The sequence below is a fragment of the Lissotriton vulgaris genome, chromosome 3_1 (genome assembly GCF_964263255.1).
Source record: "Lissotriton vulgaris chromosome 3_1, aLisVul1.2, whole genome shotgun sequence".
Classification (NCBI taxonomy): Eukaryota; Metazoa; Chordata; class Amphibia; order Caudata; family Salamandridae; genus Lissotriton; species Lissotriton vulgaris.
Window position 1 is genome coordinate 1,609,375,765 of NC_141689.1, and position 26,969 is coordinate 1,609,402,733.

The 26,969-nt window shown below is 44.4% G+C and overlaps 1 protein-coding gene across 1 annotated transcript in view; it reads left to right on the forward strand.

The window, feature by feature from the left end:
- ABCA1 (ATP binding cassette subfamily A member 1) overlaps nt 1–26,969 on the forward strand; it is a 184,463-nt gene that overhangs the window by 88,426 nt on the left and 69,068 nt on the right. The window contains exons 8-16 of the mRNA XM_086962091.1: nt 15–104; nt 9,837–10,080; nt 11,323–11,462; nt 13,647–13,763; nt 19,516–19,713; nt 20,699–20,904; nt 21,419–21,595; nt 23,473–23,695; nt 26,294–26,515. Coding sequence (XP_086818217.1) covers nt 15–104; nt 9,837–10,080; nt 11,323–11,462; nt 13,647–13,763; nt 19,516–19,713; nt 20,699–20,904; nt 21,419–21,595; nt 23,473–23,695; nt 26,294–26,515 — 1,617 coding nt within the window. The remainder of the gene's footprint in view (nt 1–14; nt 105–9,836; nt 10,081–11,322; nt 11,463–13,646; nt 13,764–19,515; nt 19,714–20,698; nt 20,905–21,418; nt 21,596–23,472; nt 23,696–26,293; nt 26,516–26,969) is intronic.

Below are 26,969 nucleotides of genomic sequence, written 5' to 3' on the forward strand. Positions count from 1 at the left end.
TGTTTGAAAACCAGAAAGGTGTGTCTTCCCAACCGCTGCCAGTCGAGGAACTGAAGGAAACCATGGAGACAACGTTGGAGAGTCTCCAGAAACTCAGCAAAGAGGTAGGCGAGCCTTTCAGCTGAAGTAAGCATCATACTCAGCCCCCTACTGAGGGAAAAGGGCAAAAATGGGGCTGTTGCACCAGGAATCAAAAAAGTTAGTAATGTGTGCAAAGTGTATTTAAGTCACCCGAGCCCAGGCTTCTTCTCATAAGAATTACTGAGAATGTGCAGTATGGAGTGAAAATTCATCCTTACAGCGGTGTGCCACATCCACTCAAGTGACATTTAGTTCCAGGACAACTGGTCCGGAAGCTATACTGACTGAAGTGTATACATATTAGCTGACACTGACTGATGTGGAATCCTGAGTAAACTCAAGTTCCATAGACTTGTTGCAGGTGCTCACTGGGCATTCAGTGATTGTCGAACTGATATATTTTGCTGGGGTAATAAGGGCAACACATGGGCTGCTTTGTCTTAAATTAATCGTTCTAAAACAAATATTTGTATTCTAACAGTTAAAACACCGCCTATCCAGGCAGTGCAGGATCACAGAATTGCATTGCGAATTCCAGCACGCTCGGTTGACTGTTCCCTTTCTTCTTTATTAAACACAGAGTGGAGCCTCTGTTTGATGGCTTGTTGTGGTGTTGCGTGTATGTTGTTTTGGTATTGTATTAGAGATACATGCTTGATCTAAGTAAAATCAATTCAAATAGAGACAATGCTTGAGAGCCACAGGGAACTCAGTAAAGAGCTAGGCGAGCCTTTCAGCTGAGGAGAACACCACACTCAGCCCCCTACTGAGGGAAAAGGGCGAAAATGCTGCTGTTGCTCCAGGTGGCAAAACAAACAAATAGCAATGTGTACAAAGGGGCAGATTTATGATGCCCTTGCGCCGCAATTGCGTCACTTTGTTTGACGCAACTGCGGCGCAAACAATGCGCCCTATTTACAACATGACGCATCTAGGAGATGCGTCACGTTGTAAAGCCCTGCGCCATAAGGAGGCGTTCCTGATCGGGGGGGCGTTCCTGCGCAGGAACGCCTCCTGAAAGTGGCTGAGTGAAATCTATGAGATTTCACTCAGTCACTTTCTGGCCAATGCTGCGTCAAAACCCTGCGCCTGCTTGAAGCAGGCGTAGGTCTTGATGCAGCATTGTGTAGATGGGGCACCCCCGAGCCTTGCTGGAGCTGCGTCGCGCTTGCGACGCAACTCCAGCAATGCGCCACATTTCCAGCACAGGTGCGTCACGCATCTGTGCCGTTTTTGCACCATGGTGCGCCGCATTATAAATGCGGCGCATCATGGGTGGCGTAGCTGTGGCTCACTGTGGCGCACGTTAACTGGCGCAATCCTCGGGATCCGCCAGTTAACATAAATCTGCCCCAAAGTGTGTAAAATGTCACCCGAGCCCAGCTTTCTTCTCTGTTTGACTCTTCATAATTGCTGAGAATGTTCCATAAGGAGTGTAGATTCATCCTTACAGTGTTAAGTGATGATGTGATCCACTGTTTGGTGGCATGTGGTGGTGGTGGTGGTGGTGTAGTGCAGGTTGTTTTGGCCCTACTCAAGAGATGAATGCTTGATCTTAGCATTGCACGATCTCAATGCAATCATTTCACATAGAAAGTGTAGGAGTTCTCTTTAACTGCACCTTGTGCCAAGTGGGGTCTTACTTTATCCGGCTGGACCAGGCGGGTTTTACTTGAGTGAGTAAGACAGGGAAAGGATAGGAGATAGCTTGGTGTGGAGGTAATTGACTCTGGGGGTGTATGTGTCAAAGTCATCTACTTCTAGACAGAGTTGCCTGGGTTTAGATTTAACTGGGGTTGTAGTTCCCCCAGTTTGTTTTATCTGTATGTATCTGGGCTGCCTAGGTCTGGAATGTGCTGTTTTTGGAGTTGGCTGTGTCTAGGTGTAGCTGAGTCAGGAGGTAGTTAGGTACAGATGTAAGTGTGTGTTGTAACATTGTTGCCAGCTGAGGGGGAGAGGGTTGGGTGCTGCGGTGCAGTGGTGTTGGGGTGTGATGTCTGGACAGGTGACTATCCCTGTATGGTACGTTGCACAATGATGCCCCGCGTCCTGAAGCTGTTGATATGCTTGACCCCTGTCGCAGTCCTGCCCCCCTGTTTGTACAAGCACTTGGGATGTGTGATCCTACTCTTAAAAGAGTACCCCCCTTTTCTGAATTACCAAGCAAGACACAACATTGCGTGGCTAGTAGTTGTGTTTAGAGCTGTGCCTGGTGGCAGCGCCGCCTGGTGGCAGCTGAGGGCAGCTGCTCCTGGGATCAGCTCAGATGCGTCCAGAAATGTCTCTTTCTGGATTCTGTAGAGTCTGAAGCATCCTTCACACAAAAACACATATGTGATGTCCACAAGCCATGCACAGATCTTTGACCGGCAGGGGATTCGGTAGAATCTATCACCAGGTTGCTAAAAATGGTGCCAGTGTGCACGGCTTGTGTGATTGTCTTAGTCTGTGTGAATTTTGTGAATTGTTGTCTCCTAGGTGCAGAGTGTTGGTGACACATGGGGCTCGAGTGTTTCTCAGGCCCGGACTGGCCGTTGCGGGCACCGGACAATCCCCCGGTCGGCCGCATGGGTGGGGGCCGGTTTTCTCAGGGTTAACGGGTGGTTTCGTTTTGCGTCACGCGGAGGAAATCGTCCTTCTGTAGCTTAATATCCTATTTTTTTCTCCAGAAGTCACGAATAATGAGATAATCTTAATGTAACCTCCCCGTGGTTGCGTTCGTTTTAGCCGCAGGGCGCACACTTACTCTGCAGTAACCCCGGCTCCCTCTCGGCAGCGGGTCGCGTTGTGTTACTCGGCCTCACTTGGCCATTCCCATAAGAGGGGAGGCTGGCACCGTATCTCGGACTGGCAGGTACCCGAGGCCCGCCCGATCCCCCGTCCTACCCCCGTGCCCGCCCCTCGCAGACAGCAGCGACAGGGTGCGTGCGTGGAAGGGGGACCGTCCGTGCCGCACAGTGCCGTGGCCCGGGCTTGCCCAGGGATCGCGTGGGTTGCTTTTCGCCCCCGGCTGTGCCTTTTGTCTGGGGCTAAGAAATGAAGTAAAGATACAAAACTCGGAAAGCACGTGACGCGGCCGCTGCTGATGTGGAGGAATATTTCCTGCGCTGAGTAACTCGCCTTGGCAGCTGCCTCGGGCTGGAGTTCCTGAGTCCGCTCCCCTCACGCCCGTCCCTGGCACACAGCAGTCCATTCTCCGCGCGCGTACAGTATGTGCTGCCCCGGCTTTGACCGAAAGTAACTTTTACCGCTTGACGCGCTTGCACTGCGAAGAGCGGGCGGGCATGGAGGGGCGTGGTTAGCGTTTGCACACATGGCTGCAGCATCCTAGGAGGGGGAAATCTCATTTGCCTTTCTTATTTCCCATCTGCTACCTTCGTACCCCAACAACCCTCGGTGGTTCTTTTTTCTTTCAATAACTATCCTCTTTTAATCCCTCCTTCTTTTGTACTTTTTTGTTATTACTTTTTGTGTTTCTTCATTCAGAATCACACAGGAAAAACGGATGTTCTTTGTATTTTTAGGGTATCCAAAAGCGAACTACATAAGTGTTTGAATACTGGCCATGTTTTTAATTTGTCAGACACAAAGAAAAAGTTGAAAGACGGTTAGGGCCTGCCAACAATTTTTTTTAGTTTTGTTCCCAACTTTTGGAAGGTATTTTTCAGGCTTAGCTTTTATACCATTTTGTTTGCCTACAATAGTAAAGGTCAATTTCCCCAGGTCTTTTGGTTTTTTTCAGTATTCTTTCTATGCTGAGTTTGGTACACCTTCCTTCTTTTCGATCTCCTTTTAACTTCCGCCTTTGTTGCACGCTTCTCCCTTTTCTTTCTTTCTTTCTTTCTTTCTTTCTTTCTTTCTTTCTTTCTTTCTTTCTTTCTTTCTTTCTTTCTTTCTTTCTTCTCAACAGCGATAGCCAAGTTCAAACTTCAACATATTTCAGGTTCACTTCTCATATCTCCTCCATGTTGGTACACACACTGGCAGATATTGTCCTACATGAACACATTTTTGAGGAAGTGTTCTCATATTTGATATCGTTTCCATTTTTTGTCAGATGCCCTCCTTCATTGACCCTTATTGCACCTTAGCCTTTTCACACAGGCTTTTGGGTTCAATAGTGAAGCAAGCCTGCAGCTTCTGCCCATTTTACAAGGTGTTCTCAATGTTTCCTTGTTATTGCTTTCGAAGTGTAGTTGGGCTCCGGCGCAGTCTAATCACTGCTTAGAAATGCCCAGGAAGCCGGAGATAATAATGAGGAGAAACTGAGCATCAAGCCGGCCTTGGCCGAGGGCCTAGAGGTCCTCGATCACATTAACATGGACCCACCTTGAGTGCGGCTGCAGTGTTTGGATTGATTTCAGCCTTTTACTGCTCTTCGCTCGAAGATTGGATACTGGTGGGAGACAGATTGAATGTTTCCGGCTTCTTCTCGCTAAATGATGTGCTTATCCCTTGCTCAGGGGACAAGGCCTTCGGGGAACTTGCAATCTTCTTGGAAAGTGCACTCCGCTCCCGGTGAGGCTAAGAATTGATTTATTATTCTATGCACTTTTCACAAGTTTTTTGGATTGTAAATGAGCCTTCTCTCATCAGAAGCAGGCAATACGATGCAATCCGGCCTTGACGATAGGACTGAAGTATTATTCCTCGAGTTATTATGAGAAAGTGGGTCGAAAGTGGTGCAAAGTATAGATTCCACGGGCCCAAGGTCAAAACTTGAGAGCAGTGCTTCCCAAGCCTCTTAGAGTTACCACCTAATTTTTGGAACAATTAACTTTTGCGACCATTCTAGCTTTAATGGACATGAGATGTGCGATTTTTTAAATGTAACCAAAGCATTCCGTGGCAGTGCAGACAACACCTTTTCCATTAAAATGGGCACTAAATTTGCACTGACATATAGTTTTACTAATAAAACTGTGTTGCACACAAATGATAATATGTGAAAATCGGGTTTCAATGAATCTTGATTATTTGTGCATCGCCTAGTAACGTGTCTTGATTTGTTTTGATCCTATTAAAACCTTTGTTTCCATCACACTTCAGAATTCCAAAAAAATGCTTAATTTTACCTTTGTAACTGCTGAATGTGTTCAGTTCATTTTTTTCCAGGTATTTACATTTTGTTATGTGTTACTAAAATGACATCCTACAGCTTTTTCTTTTAGACTCCCCACATCCTAGCAACATTTGTCACATAATTCTCTTTACTTTTCTTTGTCTCACCTCAAAGTGAGAGGAGTTTTTAACAAGAAACCCCATGTTAAAAAACATAAGCACCAGTTTGTCGAAAGACGTAGCCTGACAGTTGACCTCTGTCTTTGAAGCACAAATGTGAAAAGATAAATACAGAATTTAAAGGCATCTTTATTTATTGCTTTGACATTTGCGATCCACCAAAAATGGGCTCGCATACCATTACAGGGTCGCGACTCACAGTTTGAGGAACACTACTGTAGAGCGATTTGGACCACCACTAAAATAGTACCAAAGAGTCTGAGGAGAGCAAAAAAAACGTATTCTTCACATTTACCTTTGACTATGAATTTATTGCACTGGACTACTGTTGCTTTTAATTAAGAAGTAGACCTCTTTGGCATCATACAAGCAAGAACAGATATGCAAATCCTTCCCACTCGATGCAGCACTCAACTTCAATATCTTCCAGCCCACTTAAATCAGGCAATACTTAAGCACAATACAAGGCTATAAAACGCATAAAGAAAAAATCTACAGTGTCTGAAAAAGATCTGAATTCCTGACAGTCTGTGTGAGTCATTTGTTCTCACACATGTGGGCCACAGCGTACCCTCTATGGCATGGAAACATTAATTGCCCTGAATTGGCAATGTTAGTCAGGGTTGTGGACTAATAATGCGCATAGTTCCTAGCAGCGAGGATTAAAATTGTAGTACTAGTGTATGGGCTTCCTCAGAAAAGACTTTTGTAATATGAAAGTAATTGGTGGAAGCAGAAGTAGTCCGGTACATGACAAGGAAGCTGCAGGGCAACTGTGGAAACACCTTGCTTAATATTAAGTCTTCTAAGCCTCATCATCTTGATTATCCTCGACTCACCCTCCATTTGTGCGTGTAGTGAACATAAACATCCATGTTACTGAATGTAGACTTTTGAGGGAGGTTCTAGTCTGCAGTGTGGAAAGGGTATAGTACATAATACTAAGTAGGAGAGTGCTTTGCTATCTGATTGGTAGACGCAAGCAGTGCTGAAAATAGAGTTTAACAATTCTTCTAATTTGAAACTAAAGCCAGAAGACTCGCCTCTTTCTTTACCCAACAGCAATCTCATTTCTTTGTGTCAGACTTTAACTTGCCTCTTTGTATTGCTTGTTCATTTGTAGTTTCCACAGAGAGGCTGATTATTATATAACCATGGTTTTCTGGCTAGGAGCAGCTAAGCAGATGTTTTATGGAACAGAGATGGGTCACTGTTCAGGAATGTCAGCCGACAAATGTTCAACTTTCTCATCGCTGTACTGTAATGCCAATAGGACCATTAAAGCGTGTATTAATTGTGGTATACTTTAGCAGCCAAACACACGTAATGGTGGCATTTGGAGGACTTTCTGTAGTCTGAATTTGTGCATGGTTGGAGGTATCCTGCAAATGCATGATGTCTAGCCGCGCAATCTTAATTGAAACATGCCTGTCACCCTGATATCCTCCGCCCCAGTGAAAGATATCTGTTACTGTACCGCTGTGTTCTTCACCAGGTTCTAGATATAAATAGATTAAGCCACAGGGATTTAAAAAGGTAACCTTTTAACGGCCGAGCAGTACGTTTTAGCTGAAGGAATTTGTTTAGCTCAATCTGTAAAAGGGCACACAATGTGCGGGTCCCTAAATACACACAACCATCATTCCTACATTATATCTGTAGAAAGCTGGCTCTTTATATAGTTAACCAAAAAGAGGTGAGTATGGGGCAAGGTCCAAGTCCACACCAACAGGTCAACTCTGGAGGCTCTGGGCGTCCAGGGGCAGAGGAGAGTTACGGTGTTGGGTGTCCCATTCACTTTAATGGGAATGGCCCAGTCAGAAAAAGGCTGCAAGCTGGCCCTGGGGGGGCAGTAAGGTGGAAACCACAGGGTGGCTCGACCCCTGAGATGCTCGGGCACGTATGCGCACTATTGATTCACTTCTCCTGGGCTCTGGTGCTCAGGTGCAGTTGTGTCTTTTGCCGCTAGGTTCAGTGCTGGAGGCACTCGTGGTTTGAGTGGGGAGCAAAAAGAGGCTGCAAGCGGCGACTGGAAGTCCAGTCTGGCCAGACCCAAGGATGAGCTTGGCTCTTGTGGGTCTCAGGACCCCGTGGCACCATCACCTCCCTCGGACTCGGGCTGTGGGTGCAGAGGCACTTTGAGATGTCGGGTGGTGGTAGTCGGGAACTCACTCTTAGTCTTTGGTTTCTGCAGAAGGGGGCACACAGGACAGCTAGGCCACTCTCGTTGTAGGTCTCACTGTCCCTGAAGTCCCACGATGTGCAGGCCGGTCTTTCTCTACGTTGGTTTCTGGTCACAACAAGCCTTGGCTGCTAAAAAGGGTTTGTTACCCCAGGTATTGGTGCTGTGGGGCTTTGGTTGGTCCTGGCATCCCCACACTTGGAGGGAGGACAGATCCGACCTGTGGGAGCACGGCTACCTCTTCCTGGGCAGCTGCTGCGTCAGTAGTCCCTGTAAGCGGTACGTCGGTGAACCAGGTCTCGCTTCTTTGGCGCCTGCAGCTGCAGGGGAGTAGCTCCTCTACTCCATGGGAGTTTCTCTAGCGATTGGTGAAGCCTGGAAGCCAACCAGGTTTCTTGGAGTCTGCACAGTGGCAGAACAAGTCTGGTTCTGCATGAGGGTCGGTTGCAGCAGGCCGGCGGGGTTGGTGCCAGTTCATCAATTGCTCCTCAGTTCTCGGGTCAGCCTTTCTTCTGTGTCCACTTCTTCTTTTTGTCCAACGAAGTTTGAGGTCCTGGTTTAAGGGGGCCCCTTAAATACTCAATTTAGAGGCATTAAGGGGAGTGAGAGCAGTAGCCAATGGGCTACTTATCCCTGGGGTCACTACACCCCCTAGATGGCCACTTTGTGTAGGGAGTGGGCATCACCCTGTCCAAAATTCATATTTCCACCACACACAGATGGTGGAATTCCTGTCCTCATGTCCAAATCAGGCAATTCCCCTAGAGGTGTGTCCAGCCTGGCAGTGCAATACGCCACCTGCATAGCTAATTTCCCCACCTGTCCTGGTGGCAAATGGGCGCAGGGCAGGGGGATGACATTTGCCCTGTTTGGGGAGAACTTGGGTTGCATATCAAAGGCAGCAGAGGGCTTTGAGCACCTGCCCTGATCTGCTGATTTATTAACCTTCCTGGAGGAGGGGATGCAAATGCCTCCTGGCAGAGCAGGCCTTGTTTCTGATGCCTGAGAGCGCTGCTCTCACCTCCTAGAGGCTGGACTCGACCAGTCAGCCAGCACACTCGATGGTAGGGTTCAGGGGGTACCTCTAAAGTACCCTCTAGGTGCAGGTATTAATAAATACATCACAAATCAGTGTGGCTTTATTAAGACGATGTGTTTGATACCAAACACCATATGTTTCAGTTAATTCATTATGTAGCTGTGAAACTTGTTTTGACCAGAGCCTGATACATACCTTAAGATGGCTTCTCTGTTCACTTGTACTGTCAGCAATGGAACTGGCCAACCCAGGGGAATATCTGTTCATTCAGATGTGTCCACATGTGTAATGTAATGCACCCTGCCATAGGACTGTAATGCCTGCTGTGACTTTCAGATATTACTTGCAGTGAAACGGGACATGGTACACAGGTTTGTGCCATGTTGTGTTTTCACTTTTTAGAGCACCTTGTCACGCAGCCTGCAGAGGCAGTCTTCTGTATGAGTTTGGCGCTGGGTCCCCTAGAATGGCACAATATATACTGCAGCTCTTAGGGACTCTCTTTACCACTTATGCCCTAGGTACCAGGGGCACCACTTATTAGGGACTTACAGAGGTGTTAAAGTGCTGGTCAATTGGGTATCAATTGACCATGTTACATTGTTTTGGGGAAAGAACACTGGCACTGGCGACCTGTTTAGCAGGAAGCCACTGCACTTTAGTCAAAATTGCAGCAAATACCAGGAAAAAAGTAGGGGGACTACTGCAACAAAAACCCCAAGTTTCCTAAAATATCTGCCATGCCTGTAATTTGATGCGCACAAATTCAGTTAAACCAACATGAGTGCTGGTCCCTCTGGAGCATGTTACAATTCATTCTGCCAGCAGGCTTTAAAATAGGCCCAGACAATGAAAAATAGGGTGTTGAAGTGTGTGAAAATCTGCATTCAGAGCTGTTCAGGTTCAACACTGCTACGTCGCCTCTGGCTCTTGTCTGTGTGGGCAGCTCTGCCTCCTGATACCTCTGTTTGAGTTAGTTTGAACAATGGGTCTCAATTATGCTGGCTTCTTTGTGTCCTGGTAGTCCTGTATGCTGCTTTTAGAGGGCCCCTAGTGCAGTGAGTGCAATTGACTTTGTGTGTTCCTTGGCGCAAATGTATGTGAGTCCCAGCAAGTATGCTCCCACCAATTTTGGACCATTAAATCGTCTAGTTTTCTTTTGGACAAGTGGTGTCATCATTCTTGTGTCCCAATCAGGTTTCATACCGTACATTTGAAGCAACGTTTGTTCTTCTGTATTCCTCTTTCTTTCCTTAGTAAGTCATGTTTTTTTTTCTCTGTGGTGGTTTGCAGCTAATGACCATGAAGAGCTGGGGAGAGATGAGGCAGGAGGTGCAGTTCCTAACGCACATGAACTCCTCAAGCACGCCAACTGAGATATACCAAGCAGTGTCGCGCATCGTGTGTGGTCACCCTGAAGGTGGGGGCCTGAAAATCAAATCCCTCAACTGGTACGAGGACAACAACTACAAGGCTCTGTTCAACACCGGCAACGGCACAGACGACGATACCCAGGCGCTCTACGACAATTCCACCAGTAAGTGCCCTGGGCAGCAGGGTGGTGTTGGCAGAGTTGATCTTCTAACTTAAATCTTGAGATTAAGGATAATGCACGTGGAATGTGGAAAAATTGTTGCACAGTGTCCTGTTTGGAGACCTTCGCTTACTGTTGTGGCAGAGACCGATTCATAAAGTAAAAAGAGACACAGATATACTCACATGCCCACCCTCCTACACACACGTACCTCTGCTCTCAACCCACACTCAGTCAGCACTCCAGACACACGCTCTCCCCTTTTCCCAGTCCCCCATACACACTATAAAAGCATCCTATTTGTTAAGTTGTCGCCTCAACAGCAACACAAATAGTTCTTACCCGTTAACTAACCTCTTGCTTTACTGTAGAATCTCTCTGAATTGCTGCTTTTGTTATTTTTTCTTAGGGCATGATCTTTTTAGTTCTTTGTTGCCTAGCCAAATCAGTCAGCCCCAGCTATAAATGCTATTGCCTCTGGCTTCCTGTTGACTAGCACCATTTACAATTGCTATTTATAATCCGCTTCTGCCTGGGCACTGAGTGTGGATGAGCGTGGTGGGGTGGGTTGGACTCTTGCAATTAGATACATGTGCTTGAACTTTAGCTGGACTGTTCGCTCTGCTCAGCTCCGGGATCTTCTTGTACGTGCCCTTCTTTGACTCAATGCGCTTACTCTGTTCTGCAGCCAGTATGAGGCCTACATTGAGTACGTAAAGTCTCCCTGGCTGCGCGGCGTAATGCTGAATGATAGTTCTGTGCTTACGCACAGATTATCACAGCTGCAGCATTGTGTTTGCCATTCAGAGCTGCAGGGGAAAAACGAATTACCTAGATTGATTTTTATTAGGATGTTTACTCACTCTCGCAGAACGCATTGTATTCAGGTTGGTGGTTGGCAGTCGGAGCACTCGGCTCCCTCCTGCACTGCTGGTTTTACCATTGTGACCAGAATTCACAATTTGCTCACTCAGCAGAGGAACTTGTGTGACATTTTGGTTTTGAGGTCGTATGTATTATTTGAACCCTAAGCACTGCTGTTTTAGTTGGCTGTAAAGCAGCAATCCACCCCCTGTAAAGACAATGCAGTGATCAAATACTGTCTCATATCCATCACTAGAGAATAACACAGCACATTGATGGAAATAAGCCTTTGTGATATCTAGCCAACTGGTGGGTTCATCTGGCATTTAACTGTGGTCTGCCATATGTGACTTCCCTGCAACTTGTGCTTTCTGTCCGTAGCACCTTATTGCAACGAGCTGATGAAAACTTTGGAGTCCAGCCCCTACTCCCGCATGGTCTGGACAGCTCTGAAACCTCTGCTCATTGGGAAGGTCCTCTATACGCCTGACACCCCAGCCACGAGACAGCTCATGTCTGAGGTAAGCCACTGCGGAAGCGTGAGATGCGCAGCCACCCAAACATCTAAACATGCTCTCTATAGGGAAGTATATTTTTGCACACACAGTATGTGGAAGCAAGAGTCTGCTAAGGTACAGCATGTGCCTTCCTTCAGCTGCTGATGTGAACACTGGAGAAATTGAATAAATGTTTTACATAGGACTGTGATTGTGTCATTTAAAAGTAAATGCAGAATACGTGTGGAAGTGAATGCTTGTTTTGCTAAGAGATGATGTGATTGTCACACATGGCCAGGTGATGCATGAATCCACTCCTGTCTGGTAATGTTATTCATGTCTGTTCATTGGTCTCTTTCCTACATCTCCAGAATTACCTATTTAAAGCAACATTCTAAAACACATTATAGACTGGTGACTGTCACTGTTGACTACCAAAATATGCTCTGTTTCTTATAGCTTTGCCCAGATAGCCATGCCAGCTGAAATATCAAATTAAATTATCAAATCTTGCTGTGCTGAACATATATGGATGTTGATCCGATATTGGAGTGAAGTGACTAAATCCTGCTGTGGTTAAGTTATATGGATGTTGATTAGATATTAGAGTGAAGTGACTGTGTGCTGAACATATATGGATGTTGATCCGATATTGGAGTGAAGTGATTGATTTACTGACAAAAACAATATAGATGGTGGATAAATTCCTTTAATTAATCAAACCTTCTGGTAATTATTCTGGGCCACATTCAAGCATTTGTTCACTGTGCCATTATGGACAGGGACCCATCAAATGCAAAGCATTCTTAGCGCCACCCCAAAAATAAAAGTCCAGTATGATGCACTAAGCCACGTCCCCATTTTAAAGGAATATTAGAAAACCTAGACTTCATTTTGTCTTGTTGGGCCTCACGACTCAGCAGTAGGACTCACATTTGGGCATGCCCAGCCTACTTAAGTTGAGTGACTGAGAAGAACAAAAAGTGATGGGTGGATGTCTGGAAATGATTGTATGGCACATTCTAGTTCATCATTTTTTGCTCTCTGTACCAATGCAGATCGGGACCAACTATTTTCAAATTAGGTCCAGATGAATTCAGTCTTTTCCACTCAACAGGCTCTTCTACGTTTCCTTGACATAATACCCCATCGAGTATGTATCTGGGCATGGAGGGATGTTCTGGGCTTAGAAACTGTTCACCAATTGTAGACGACTACGGCCCTTATGTGTCAACGTGTTCTCCACATACACTGAATGAGGAATACCCTTTGATACATCAGGCCCTATATGTGGTCACTCAGTTGCTCATGTACGAACAGGTAATTGTTATCCCTTACTGCTAGACCACACCTACCAAGTACCATTGAGTTTTACATGCCTCTTTTGATTTTCGTACCTTGAATTCGACAAACAAAAAATAACCATAACGGTGGTGTTTTCCCATTAATAATCGGGACTACACAAGGATCAAGGACCTTCGTTGAATGTCTTTCTTTTTGTCCCTAAGCAGCCTTAGTTTGTCACAAAGAAATATCTTGCACATACATTTTCTTGAAAAAGTTTCAATAGACAATTTCAACACAATAAAAAAAAAGTTTCAATAGGACTAAGTCAGAGCACTGGGTAGCTTCAAGTGCTCTGTAAATGATAAGCAACCCCTGGAAATAAAATCACAGCACGGGAGAACCCACATACAAACAGTATAGACATCCAGTAATCCATGTGTGGGCATTAAGGGAAGGCGGTTCCAGCCTTTGACCAGAAAATAACAATATTGGATAACATGTGATCCAGTAGGGAAAATATTTTATAAATAGCCAGAACTCTGCACGCTCTCTAGGAATGGCTTGCAGCTGGTTCTACAGGGTAAGAGGGCACACAAAGACAGTCTGTTCACTTACTGAGCTGGCCCTTCATAAATGAGAGGATTTGAAGTAGCCGCGCTTTTTCATGCATCTGGTCTAGTCCGTTAAAGCCAAGTTAGCATACAAGTTCTGAGCTTTCGACAGTTGCTGTTTCCTGGGGCAGTGGTTGTGATTAGAAAACTTTGCTGGGACTTTGCAGATAAAATGGATTTCTCTGATGGAGTGCGGTTTGTGTTTCACAATAGTGTCCATATGACTTCTGTAGTTGCAATATAAGATGCACGGATTGAACTTCCACTTTCCTATCTCTTTCTAACTTAAATGTTTGCACTCCACTTCCAGGTGAACAAGACATTCCAGGTGCTGGGTGTTTTTCGCGACCTTGGCGGGATGTGGGAAGAGATGAGGCCCAAGGTGTGGAAGTTTTTCGAGAGCAGCACAGAGATGGATCTGATCCGGGTCAGTATGTGTCATAAATTTGCTTTTCAGTACCCCAAGAAAAGTTTCTTTACCACAGGTGTCCTCAATTTAAGTCCGTAAAGGCCAGATCCAGGCCATTTTCAGGGACGCCAATTGTATGTAAAGGTTTTTCTGTGGTCATTCTGAAAATCTGTCATTGTCCGGAAAACTTTTGGAATGTTGCATTACAAGATAATTTATATACACTTCGATGTATGTGTTTTTTTGGTTGACCTTGATGCACCACTCTAGTGTATATTTGTGCCTGTGATGCATTTTAAAGTGGTTTACTAAGAGGGAATCTCTGCAAAAAAAAGACATTGCATCTCCTAACTGCTTCTTCAGGATCGACCATCTCAATTTTGAGTTGTTATGAATTAGCCCTGTTTTGTGTTCTTTTCTGTACTTCTCCGCATCCGTTTTGACTAGTGCATTTCAGTGAGTTATCAGTGACCAGAGTGCCTCTTCTTGTTTGCTGTCCATCCTCAGTCGTCGTTCCGATTCTTAAACTGGTAGATAGAGGCGCAAGAGGAAGCAACCACTCTTGAAAAAAACGAATTTGCTCACATTTTTGAAACCATGATGGTGGGAATGTTGTGTAAAATTTCCAACTTGTGGCGGACACTGTAAGAGTCAGCACAATAGGGTTGCCCATTCACGCCATGTTGGCAGAACACAGTGTTTCAAAATTATTGCCATAAGGAGTGTTTGTCCAGGTGGTTCAAGTGCACTGAGGTAGACCATGCCACCCAGAGTGTGTAAGGATGCCAAAGCCCACGACTGATGACGTCATGTCTTGCCGCCACAGTGTTCTGGCAACCTTACATTGGCGGAGTGAAACTACTGAAATCACAACAGGGCTGACAGGTTTTTGAGGGGTTAGACTCCAATTTTCATTGTGTTGTGCCTTTGTCCGCCGTTCTCCACCTCAAGCTTCCACCTTTCACTCTCCAATTTCAGACTGTAGCCAGATATTCATTTTTTGCATGAAAAATTGGATTAGAAGTTTTCCGAGACTGCACCTTGGTGGAACTAGGGAGGCTACAGAAGATTTTTCAGAAAATGCTTTTATATTCTGTGTCCAGCTGCAGGCTGCGCGGCGTGGTGTAGAAAGTCAGGTTCACAGTACGGCTAGCTGTGGGGATCTGATGCAGGCATGCTTGTTGTGCAATGTTCTCTATAGTCAGAGGCCGAGAACAGGCTACAGAGAAGAGTTCTGCAAATGGAAACCAGATGTCCTTTGTGCCGCGGCAATGGCTGATCGAATGCTCTCCAGTGCATAGATTAAAATCAGAGCTTTAAGCAAAGTTTCCTGGACCTGGTGTGTGTGGCGGGGGAGCACCACAGTCAGGGGTAAACACATTACCAGGATTGTGCACTTGCGTGATTACTCAACTAATGCTACAGGGTCGTAGCTATAGTTTTTTCCCCAGTGTGTTGCCAATAAACACTACTTTTGCTTTAACTGACTTGGAAATCAGTATGGAAAAATTCGTCCTTTACACCTGAGCCACCCACTTTTCCTCCCATGTACCAGTTCGGTTGGTGTAGTTTTCCCGGCCTTTCAATCTTGCATTGACAGTTTGACACCACACCCCTTCTAACATCCTTTTCTGTGTCCTCTATTTTTTTATCCCTCCACCTTGCACACCTGTACATTCCCTGATTAAGAGACTTCAGGCTGCTGAAGTCTTAGGTTGTTGAATGCATTAGTTTTCTTTTTACTGCATGCAACAGTTGGTGTATTTTCCCTTATTTATCTACTATAAAATAGAAAATGTTAGGTCCGTTTTTTAAACGCTGCGTCTGTATTCTGCGCCACCTCTGATCTTATTTTTGTATATACCCTCCTGAGCCTCTCTCATGTGCATACCTTTTGTTGCAAAGTAAGTAATGTATGATTCTGAACACTATGCCATTCAAATATGAATTGGTAATATTTTGAATTGATGCATGGATTGTGTGTAATCCTGTCAGAGGCCTGTGGTCGGAACACAGATTTGTTTGCCTGTCCAACAGTACGATCTTCAGGTCTTCCTCTCGGAATTCTTACCAAGTTCGCTGTTGATTCAAAGACGGGCATGTTGCCTGGCTTTTACCACTTTGTCTGTCACCCTCTGTCTGTCACCCTCATAACAGTCCTTATCACACTAGTCATAGTCATTTTATATGTCCAAAGGACATGGAAAAAGCTGAGCGAAGTCGTAGAAGTGTCGGACCTGATCTTTGACATCTTCATGTCGTCCCTGGTGGTGTTTGCTTCTGCCGCCCTTTTAGCGTTGCATTTCATTGTTTTTTTGATAGTATTAAAAACCCGAGCATGCAGTGCTTCTGACCCCGATGGTGCGAAATAGATTCTGACGATGGTGTATGTACTTGTTGTGTTGAATGGTTGGGTTACAGTCTTCGTTATCAGAAGTTATATAGGACTGAGCGTGTTGTCGATGCCCAAAAAACATTTGTTCAAATGTTTAATGAGTGGAACCACTTAGGGGTCACCCTATGAACAGCAGGTGTCTCCAGCGCTTGTTCCTTCATGAGAGCGGAGGAGCGTCGCCCACCCTGCTACCAGCACAGCAAACATGAAAAATAAAATGGTAATAAAATGATTTTATTACCATTTTATTTTTCAGCTCAGCCTGCCATCCCCAGCCAAGTTTTGGGGTGGGGCCATTGCTGGTGACTGACTGTTGAGGAGGGGGAGTGGTGCACAAGTTTAAAACGCGCATGTCACTTTGGCCGGATGTCTTGCCATGGCCAGCCTGACATGCGCACTTTAAACCTCTCCAGCCCTAGTTGTGTTAGACAGTTGAGTAGACAGCAAGCACAGGCCTCCAGTCCCTGTAGGAGCGCTGAGCCAGCCTGGCCCAGTTAATCCTGGTGCTTCTCTTGCTGGTTAACAGCATGAGAGCTGCAGCAGGATTGGTTAGGGGAGTTACCTCCGAGACGCCATTTGTCCTGAATTTTTGCACTCACCGTCCTGAATTTGCACCTATGCCAGTTGGTCACCCTAGTCGGGAGGTGTGAGAAACAAGCACTGCCTTCAGCCTAAACTCCAGAGCTCCTAATCGAGACTGTTATAAACACTGTTTATAATGGACCACGACTGAGAGCATTGAGGTTGCACCTAGGGGCGTTCCTGGCTTCCAAGAGTTCCCGAAAGAGGGGCGATATATTCGCCTGATTGCCTCACCACATTCAAATACAAGCAGCCGCCACTGCAAGGTGTCGCTAGCATATCCTCAAAGGCACCCGCCTAGTAGGTGTATTTATACAGGGTGCAAGGACTGAACGCCGTAAGGTAGAGCCTTGCAGGCAAAAGAACCTCCAATTTAAATGCAAAACTACAAGCAGAGTGCCTTTGGACTGCCTCTGACAAATAAACATCGGTCTCTTGTATGTTAAACAAATAGCCAGACTCAATGATCGAGAGAGGCCACTGCTGGCGTTTTACAGGCTGACAAAAGTGAGAGTCAAGGAACCCCCGGAACACCAAAAAACACACAGCCGACAGGGCCTGTAGTGCATCTCACCTCTCGGGCATCTCAAATTAAAAACTGGACAAAGGGAAGGGTAAGGCGGGCGTGTGAACCAGAGCAATGTGACGGACAAAAATTTGGATATCTGTGTTGTAATATAGCAATACAAATTGGATAAAAAGATTTTGAATAGAAAAAGTATGAGTCTTCAATACGGCGCTTCAGAAAGGACGCTGACGCGGAAGACTAGCCAAGCTGTCTACTGTGCTTTGTTCTTTCTTAAGCAATGCTGCCACCTAGCGGGCATTGACACGTTCTGCAGAACGAGTTCCTGGTTTCTTTATGAAGAGGATCCTTCATCAGCTGAGCTTTCATGGTCCACAGTCATATGTCAAATAATGTTTTTGCTTTCTTGCTTTATCCAGTCACTCGGCAGTCAGCCGGCTGCACGTGACACCATCCAATTCGGGCGATGTCATTTGCCTCCTCCATTAATGTGCCACTTTTTTATTCAGCTGGTCTTCAGAGAGAAGTGAGTTAGTTCTCCCTTCTAAAATGGCTGCTGGATCAGCACTGCAGGATGCCTAAATGTGGTCCAGATTCCGATTCAACCACCGCAGCACGTTGTTGCCCATTTTATATATCTGTTTAACATTTAGAGAGCAGGTGTGGACCCTACCATGGCCCACGCAGCTTTTTTTGTTCACTTGAGCTTGATAAAGTAGAACTATTGAGTTTGTTAGTATCTGGAGTGTTCTGTACCCTAACTAAAGAAAGCTTTGTGATGCCACATCAAATACAGAATGTGTGGGGAATGTCAAGAACATAACACAACCTAAATTGTCAGTATTACTGTTATTTTACTCTTAAAGGATGTGGGTCTTAATGGTAAAACTAACATTTACTGCTGAAGGTCACAGCTACATCTTTACACATACTTGCCATGTTTCCAGCGTTTAACATTTCAAGTGCAAAATATGAGATACAGGCCATGCTTTAGGGCAGTGCAACTGGTGCGGTCGCACTGGGCGCTGACCTCAGGGGGCCACTGTGTTTAGTAATAGTTTATGACTAGAGAGATGAGGGGCACTTTTGCTCGGTGGTAGCGAAAGAATCTGAAGAAGCAGTCATGGTGAATGGGAGGGCGCAAAAAATGATTGTCGCACCAGGCACCACCAGCGCTAAAGCCTGATGAGATCTACCTTTACTCTTTCTTTGGCACACTATAGACTAGGTTTTGAAATGAAGCATTCGCGAACACCAACAAACGATTTGTAGTTGGCAGAGGCTGTCGTTCCTTTGTGGGGAATGACCAGACCACATACTCCATGGAGTTCAAAACCGAAGTAAAAATGCCAACACGGTGCCGGGTGCTTTGTAGGTGGCAGGGTGGAGAATGTCCCGGGACCAGCACTGGGTCTCTTGCTGTGGCTGCTAATGATTTTCTGTGAATAGTATTTCCATCTGCAAAATGTGAATGAAGATCCCTGTCTGTCATTTTTATCAGGGGCACTGGAGTCATGTGGCATTATGCAGTACATTTTGAGCTTGTATTATTGTGTCATTTTTGCACATTAAATCCTTCTAGGCAGAGATTTGACTTTATTACAGCCAGTTTAACACCCAAATACACTAATAAACAATTGAAAGATGACCAGTGAACCTTTGCGAAAGATCACCCACTGAGCGGGAACATGAGTCACCATGTTTTCAGTAACTTTTGATCGGTTTGAGCTAGAAACAATTGTTCTTTAACGTCTTCAGATCATGCAGCAGATGGTGGATGCAGCAAATGCGGAGAATCCATAATTATGTGGAAAATACTGCAGCCGCAGATTTGCATGATTCCAGTGGCCTGATGAAGCTCTGTAAAGTGTAGTGGTCGCTATTTGCGAGGTGAACTAAGTCAATGCTACCTGGAGCTAAATTGACTCCTCCAGTGGTGGACATGCAAAGTAAAACTTTTTTTTTTTTTTAAATCGTTCTGGAACCTAGCACAGATTAAGGCAGAAAAACCACACTCTAAAACACTAATGTTACAGGTAAGGTGCTAGATTGTTTTGTCTTGAAACACCATTGACACATTTATGGTCAAAGATCTACCATCAAACATCTTAGTTTGCTTTGCTGGATTATCTGTAGTCATTGTTAATGTGTCAAATATATATCATTAGTGGATGGAAAACCCTATCATCTGAGTCAAGCAATCTGTATGTGAAACTTTGCCAACCTCGTCTTGCCTATTTATCGTCTGTTGTTATGTCTCCCGACAGACGCTGCTGATGAACAAGAACAGCAGTGGCCTCTGGGATGCCCATGTCAACTCTTCTGATTGGAAAGCTGAGGATGTTTCCAGATTTCTGGCGAAACACCCTGAAGATATCCTGCCTGCTGACGTCCCTACTTACACCTGGAGAGAGGCACTAAATGAGACCGACCGCGTGATATTGACAGTGTCGCGGTTCATGGAGGTGCGCTGGTGCTTGATGGGATAGACCTCTAAAGTTTCACTCTGTGTTTAGGTTGTTTGTGTTTATTGAGTGCGCTTCTCCAGCTTCGGATCTTATGTAGTTTCCTTATTTCTAACATTTCCTCCTGTTCATTAGAATTACATGTTTGAAGTAAGTGCGAGTGTGTGCTGGAGCCTCTCTATCTTTGTTTCCAGCATGATGGCATGTTCTCAAGTGCAGTTTTGTATTTCTTTTTTCTGCTGATGTTTCTGGATTTTGCTTTTTGTTTTTGTTTTAAATGCATAGTCTCTGAGGGGAAGTAGTATTTATTTTGGAAGCCATTAGTTGTGCTGGAGCTACTGTTCCCTTCTGTAAGAGCAGGCAATGCGACCGCCATGAGGTCAGGAGCCAAGGAGATGCTGGTGGGGTGCCACTGATATTATTGGTTCCAGCTTTTGCTGGTCAGTTTCGGCTTAGGGTGGAAGCAAAGCAGTGGATTTTGAGACAATTTCAACCACTTATTTGCAGTTTGGGGGAGTGGTTTCATTGATTGAACACATGTCAAATACAAGACTGTTCATAATGTTGATATATTAACATGGTACACATGGCTAGTATGGTGCACAACACATGTTCAGTGAACCCTAAGCTCCCAATTGAAGGCCACATGCAAGTATCTAAACCATTGTTTGATACCTGATTTGACACGCTCATCATATTTTCAAGAGTTAGGTTGACTGCGTGACGTAAGTCCAACAAAGTACAGTTCCAGCATCAAAAATTAAGTGCATTACTAAGGTTCCTCACTATTGTTGACATGTGAGTCCTATGAAGACCGGTACACTAGGCATGTTCTGTGCAGGAGGTTCCTCGCTCACTTTAAAACGCATTGCATCGCATAGCCCTACATGCCAGCTGGCTTCTTATTGGATTTGTTGCATTTGTGTGCCTGTTTGCACTTCATGTATGAAAGTTTTTCTAATTTAATTTTTATTATATTCTGCAGTGTGTCAATTTAGATAAGCTGGAACCAGTGTCCTCAGAAGGGCTTCTCATAAACAGGTCGATGGAACTACTGCATGACAGGAAGTTTTGGGCTGGCATTGTTTTCTTAGATGTGGGCCCGGACAGCACTGAGCTGCCCCATCACATCAAGTACAAGATCCGTATGGACATTGACAACGTGGAGAGGACAAACAAAATTAAAGATGGGTATGTCCTGTCTCTGCTGCTGGCTCATGAAGCCTGGAAAGCTTTAAAGCAATGGTTCTTAATCTGTGGTCCGAGGACCCCTGGGCCTTGTCATGGGGCTAGCGACTGTTCTACAAAATGTAATAATATTACCATTAATAAATTAAAATTAGTAAAGTGTATACAAGTAAAAAAGCAAAATTGAAAAATGTGAACTCTGTTTCTATATTTGATTGTGAACTTAACTAAATATTTAAATATTTCAGCATTTGTGTAGTGTATACTTGTTTTTGTACTTTTGTTTATTGTTTTGAGGTTCAAATCATAGAAATTGCTTAGGCTGAAGGTTCCTGAAGAGCTAGGATGTTTGCAGACATGAAGAATAAAAATAGAATCTGTAGTGACTCAGTCCACAGAAGTTAAAAGATTAAGAACCATTGCTGATTGCATATCAGAAGTTACCTCTGCTTAGAGATTTGAGGCGGGAAGAGGAGTAAGCGTTTTCATCTGCTGTTCCGTTCTGTCTCCTGGATAGGTACTGGGACCCTGGACCCCGCGCTGACCCATTTGAAGACATGCGCTATGTCTGGGGAGGATTTACTTATTTGCAGGACGTATTGGAACAAGCAATTGTTCGCACGCAGACTGGTTCGGAGCAGAAGACTGGGGTATATGTTCAGCAGATGCCTTACCCCTGTTATGTCGATGACATGTAAGTGACACCAGATCTTGACATGCATGCCAGAGTGTCATGAACATTGGAAGACAGATAAGCTTGCTCATGTCAAGTGTTATGCGTGAGAGCCTTGTGAGCCAGTGATCAAGACCTGGGAGCAAGGGCAGGTCCCAGGCAACTGTGGGCGACTGTACACCACTGCAAAACGTCTAAGGACACTAACACGTAGCTTGTCCATGAAAGACTGTTCCCATGTGCATGCTAAACTAGACAAAGAACAGGTTATTCCTTATTGAGTCAGCTGTCCTAATTAAGTTTATCAGTTTAAAAATTTTGGTCTAGAGTTTACCCGTAAAACCTTCTCTTCTGGCTCTTGATGGTGGGCCAGTTTTTTTATTTATTTTTACAGTGTTATATAGCGCGAACTAGACCAGAGACATCGGGTATCAGAGCGCTTTACATGAGCACCAGTTCCGTTAGAGACAGACACATTCATTTTTTTTGTTAGACACAGGAAGATTAAGTGATTTGCCCAGAATCACAGGATGTTGAGCGTCGTTATCGAGACTCGAACCCGGTTACCCAGCTTCGAGGTCGACAGCTCTAACCGCAAGGCTACATCCTCTCCCCAGTTCTGTGAAATAGAACACCATCTCGCTCTTTATCTGGCTGTTGAGCTCTTGACATGCCTTGTGAGGCGCAAGTTTTGTTCTGGTCTCATTTCACAACAGTGTATGCCCAATACTATGTTCTTTCAGTGTAAAGCACTTCAGGTGTTCGTTTCCTGGCTCCTGACACACGTGTTCAAATCTTTTGAATGAATTGTTTTGTGGTTACTCTGCTCTGGTGGTTTCTAGACTGTCCCCTCATAATTCAGAGATAAAGATATGGAAGCAGCATTCTGGGTCTTTACTTGGAATTAGCAGCACTACTCAGATGCCTGACAGACCTCAGAAACATGGTTTGGTGGTTCTTGGGTTTCATAAAACTAGGCAAAAAGAATGAATTGGCTGATGCTTGTATGATTGATATGATGAACTTTTCCACAAAACTTAATGAATAAAGAAATAATAATTTTTATACAAACTTTGCCTTTTTGGACTTTGTGATGGTGCGCCCCCACTATTCTAAAAAGAATAAATTAGTAAACTTATGAAGGGCTCTTTTAATCATCTCAGTCTCCAGTCTCCTCAACTTAGTGGTATTCATTTTATCGGCTTTGGAATGATTCAAGGCTGAGTGGACCTTAAGTGATCTGACCCTGTTACCATCAGGTTCCACTTAGATCTAGAGGGTGGATGCTTGGTCTCAATGGTTGTTTATGTTTGAAAGAACCCACTGATCGATGTGGGACAACTTTTATGCATGATTCATGTGGGTGCCATATTCCTTGGGAATGTTTGGGACATAAATACGTGAAATGTTGTGAGGTGCAGATAGTGCTGAGAGTTGGAGGCAAAGGTTCTACTGTCCTGGCCAACGCCATCTGATGAGGGGAGCGTTGCGTAACCCATTGAACTTGAGTAAACTCCTAATTCATTCAACAGTCACTGGAATACCTTTATCTTCACGTGTTACACTGGCAATAACGTTATACTTGAATAAACTAATCTTCAAAAAATCAAGAGGGGAGCGGATCACTTAACAAGTGATCCGTGCCCCTCTTGATTTTTTTGGTAATACGATAATACGATAAGGAAGCTGAATGGATTACAGCTTCTTCTTTCTCCCTCCTCATTGATAATATAAACTCATCTTCATTCATGAATACCTTTATCTTCAGATGAACGGCACTTGCAGTGGGTGCAACGTATACGCAGGGGTGATTTGACCTTGTGTCTCCATTGTTGCCTGGGAGCACAGCTCTGTTTCATTGCCTCTTAACCCAATGTGTCACCTCTTCTGCCTTCCAGATTTCTGCGAGTGATGAGCCGTTCGTTGCCTCTATTTATGACCCTGGCATGGATCTACTCAGTGGCTCTGATCATCAAAGGGATCGTGTACGAGAAGGAAGCGCGCCTGAAAGAGACCATGAGGATCATGGGGCTGGACAACGGCACCCTCTGGCTCAGCTGGTTCATCAGTAGCTTCATCCCCCTTCTCATGAGCGCCGGGCTCCTTGTGCTTATTCTCAAGGTAAATCTTGCTGTCGCTGGACACTTCTTGAATCAGCCACAGTTCTTTTTGTTTTGAGGGTTTCCTATCTTCAAACAGGATCTGTGCTTCATGTTTAGTTGCTGGGAGGGAGACATGATATATGGCATGCATCTTGCCCCAAGCACTATCAGTAGGCTGTTTTTGTAAACACCCCTCCAAAAAATGTAAGATATCTTTTGTTGATTCTTGTATGACCAACAAGTATTGAATTTGCTCACTACCCTTGCAGGCTCTCTGGTTCTTTCCTCTGTAATCTGTCTATCCCTTGAAGTTTGGTTATACATTGTACCCATCTTTCCACTTGACATCTCTGAGCTAGATTCATGTAAATTTGAAGCATAAGTTAGGGGGGAGGGCTAACAACGTAAATGCTTGGTAGCCCTGACCTCAATAAAAAGTAAAGCCAAAACATATCTTTTGCTGTATGCTTCACCACTCATGAGCCATGTGGTGGGACAGGAGCCTGCTAATACCAGTAGGTCTGAGGCCTGACTCCCAACTGATTGAGGCAGTGCATGTACCTTAGGTGCGTTGAATAGCCAATCGAAAGAAACATACTGTTCTCTAAGGGCCCGATTCACAGAATTAACTTGAGACTCAATCCTAAACTTACTACTACTTTGGTATTCACAGAATGCACTTACTACTTTTGGCATTCACAGAATGAACCTACTACTTTTGGTATTCACAGAAGTTAAGATGTTGTCTTAAGTTTGTCTTAAGACAGACTTAAGACAAACTTAAGACAGACTTAAGACAGACTTAAGACAAACTTAAGACAGACTTAATACAAAATTCTAACTTAAGTCTGTCTTAAGTCTGTTTTAAGTTTGTCTTAAGACAAATTTAAGACAATCCTAACTTCTGTGAATACCAAAAGTAGTAAGTTCATTCTGTGAATACACAAAGTAGTAAGTTCATTCTGTGAATACCCAAAGTAGTAAGTGCATTCTGTGAATACCAAAATAGTAGTAAGTTTAGGATTGAGTCTTAAGTTCATTCTGTGAATCTGGCCCAAAGATTTCACATACATTCATGGACAATGGCACAATTGATGAAGGATATATAAACAACAGGGGTGGGCTGGGGCACTTATATGTCCAGCATACTGGCCCCTAGAACATATCAATTCTATCAAACAAAGTATGCAGTTCCTGAGTAGAAGGAAATTAGAAAGATTGGTCGGTATAACTATATATGTCCAAAGGTAGGAGCCGGAGCCTTCGCATTTTGGAACTAGGGCCCTCACACATACAGTGGTTGTCATGCTTCATCATAGGGCTTGCGCTCCTTGTCGGGCCAGCGCGGCAGTGCCCGACAGGTAACCACAATTAATGAAGGAGCCATATTTGGTCAATGTTTTCATTTTGTTTTACCCTACAGTAAACATGTGCCAGATCACGACGCCTAAAGGGAAGCAGTGGCTGGGAAAAGCAAAGTTGGCACCTGGTGGTGCCTTCTTTCTAGGATAGTACACACGGGCAATTTTTCCAAGTGTGCTCACCCTTTAGGAACATGCCCGTGCATGAAATACCTTTTTTGTGAACTGGAACCCAGGGCATCAGTCAGTTGCTCTTTCAGAAACCTTCAGAGGTCCCATTTAAGTGATGTATTCACAATGTATGCTTAACATGTGCACAGTGTACACCACAATGTAACACTTTCCATCACAGTGTGTAATGTTGCTACATTCATATTACAGCAACAGTGCTACAGTGCAGACATTTTAAGAATCCTTGGTGCACGACTTTTTGATTTGCTTTGAAACAGGGATAAATCCACTTCTTAAAATCTGCTGTGATAGTCCGAGAATGACAGGTTAATTATGCTATAGATTGCAAAGATGCTGCCATATTTCCTTTTGGAATCTGCCACATTTCCTTTTTGTATCTGAAAATCTAGCCATAGGGAACTTTTTTTAATGCAGGTATTATCTATTTAACTAGTCAGCACAAACATTACCACAGCTGGAAGGACCCCGGCTCAATGCCTGCTTGTCTATTGGTAGCATCAGTGACTAGGAATGGCACCATGCTTTGAAAAGTCCATTCTTAGCAAAGGCCCATCACTTCTGGTATCCTGAAACCACAGCCTCCATTATGCCAATGGTAGCTCATATTGTACCGTCCTATGCATATTTAGTATAATCCATCATGAGAGAAGTTGTGTTTTCATCATAGTGAACTAAGTAGCAACTGTATCTATTCATGTGGCTGCTTATGCGTTTGTTTCTGTTTCTGTTCTTTCACTTGCCTGTATCTTTTCTGGCTCTTTTAACTCTGGCGCTTCACTCGACGTTTCCCCTTGTTATGTGGACAGGGATGCTTTGGAGAGTATTGGCTTCCACAGAGGTGAGCCACAGCTTGGTCGTAGCTCTTTCCAAATGCAGCTGCTTGCAGTCTGAGTTGCACTTGTGATTTCTGCATGGACAGCTTTCCATGGGTAGTGTCACAAAATCAAGAATGTAGCTGTTACATTTCCTCCAGCCACTCTAGGGACAGAGCTTTGTACACACACAGCATTGCATAAGGTGGCAGCATGAAAAGCTGAGATTAAATGTCTTTTTATTGTTTTCAGATGGGAAACCTGCTCCCCTACAGCGACCCCGCCGTGGTCTTTCTTTTCTTGGCGGTGTTTGGAGTGGTCACCATACTGCAGTGTTTCCTAATCAGCACACTTTTTTCACGGGCAAACTTGGCGGCAGCTTGTGGTGGGATCATATACTTCACACTTTACCTCCCCTATGTGCTGTGTGTGGCGTGGCAGGACTACATAGGTTTCCCACTCAAACTCTTCGCGGTAAGTTGACCTGTTTGCTGGTTGTCACAATTAAAAGTCTGCTAACAGTTTGCACAATGGTGAAGGACAGATACACTATAATCGCACAGCATTTCGTGGAAATCAAACGTTTTCAAAATTACCAAAACCTTTGATTAATTTTTATCAGTAAAAAAGTTGAAAATGTAGTGCAAAATTAAATCCACTAAGTAGCAGTTCGATATCCGTTGCAAAAATATATTAAAATTGGTTTAACACAAGTCAGAATATAAAAAAAAGACGTTGCTCATAAAGTGTAGAAACATGCAGAGTGATTATGTTTTTACCATTACTTAAAAATATGCAAAAATAAACATGCTGCAATAAATATCTCCTTTTTGCTGATCACTGGTCATCTGAAAAAACAGATCAGGAAAAGTGATAGCTAGGCTTTGTTTTTGCTGTTTAAACTGCAATTTTGATTATGCTCCATGTC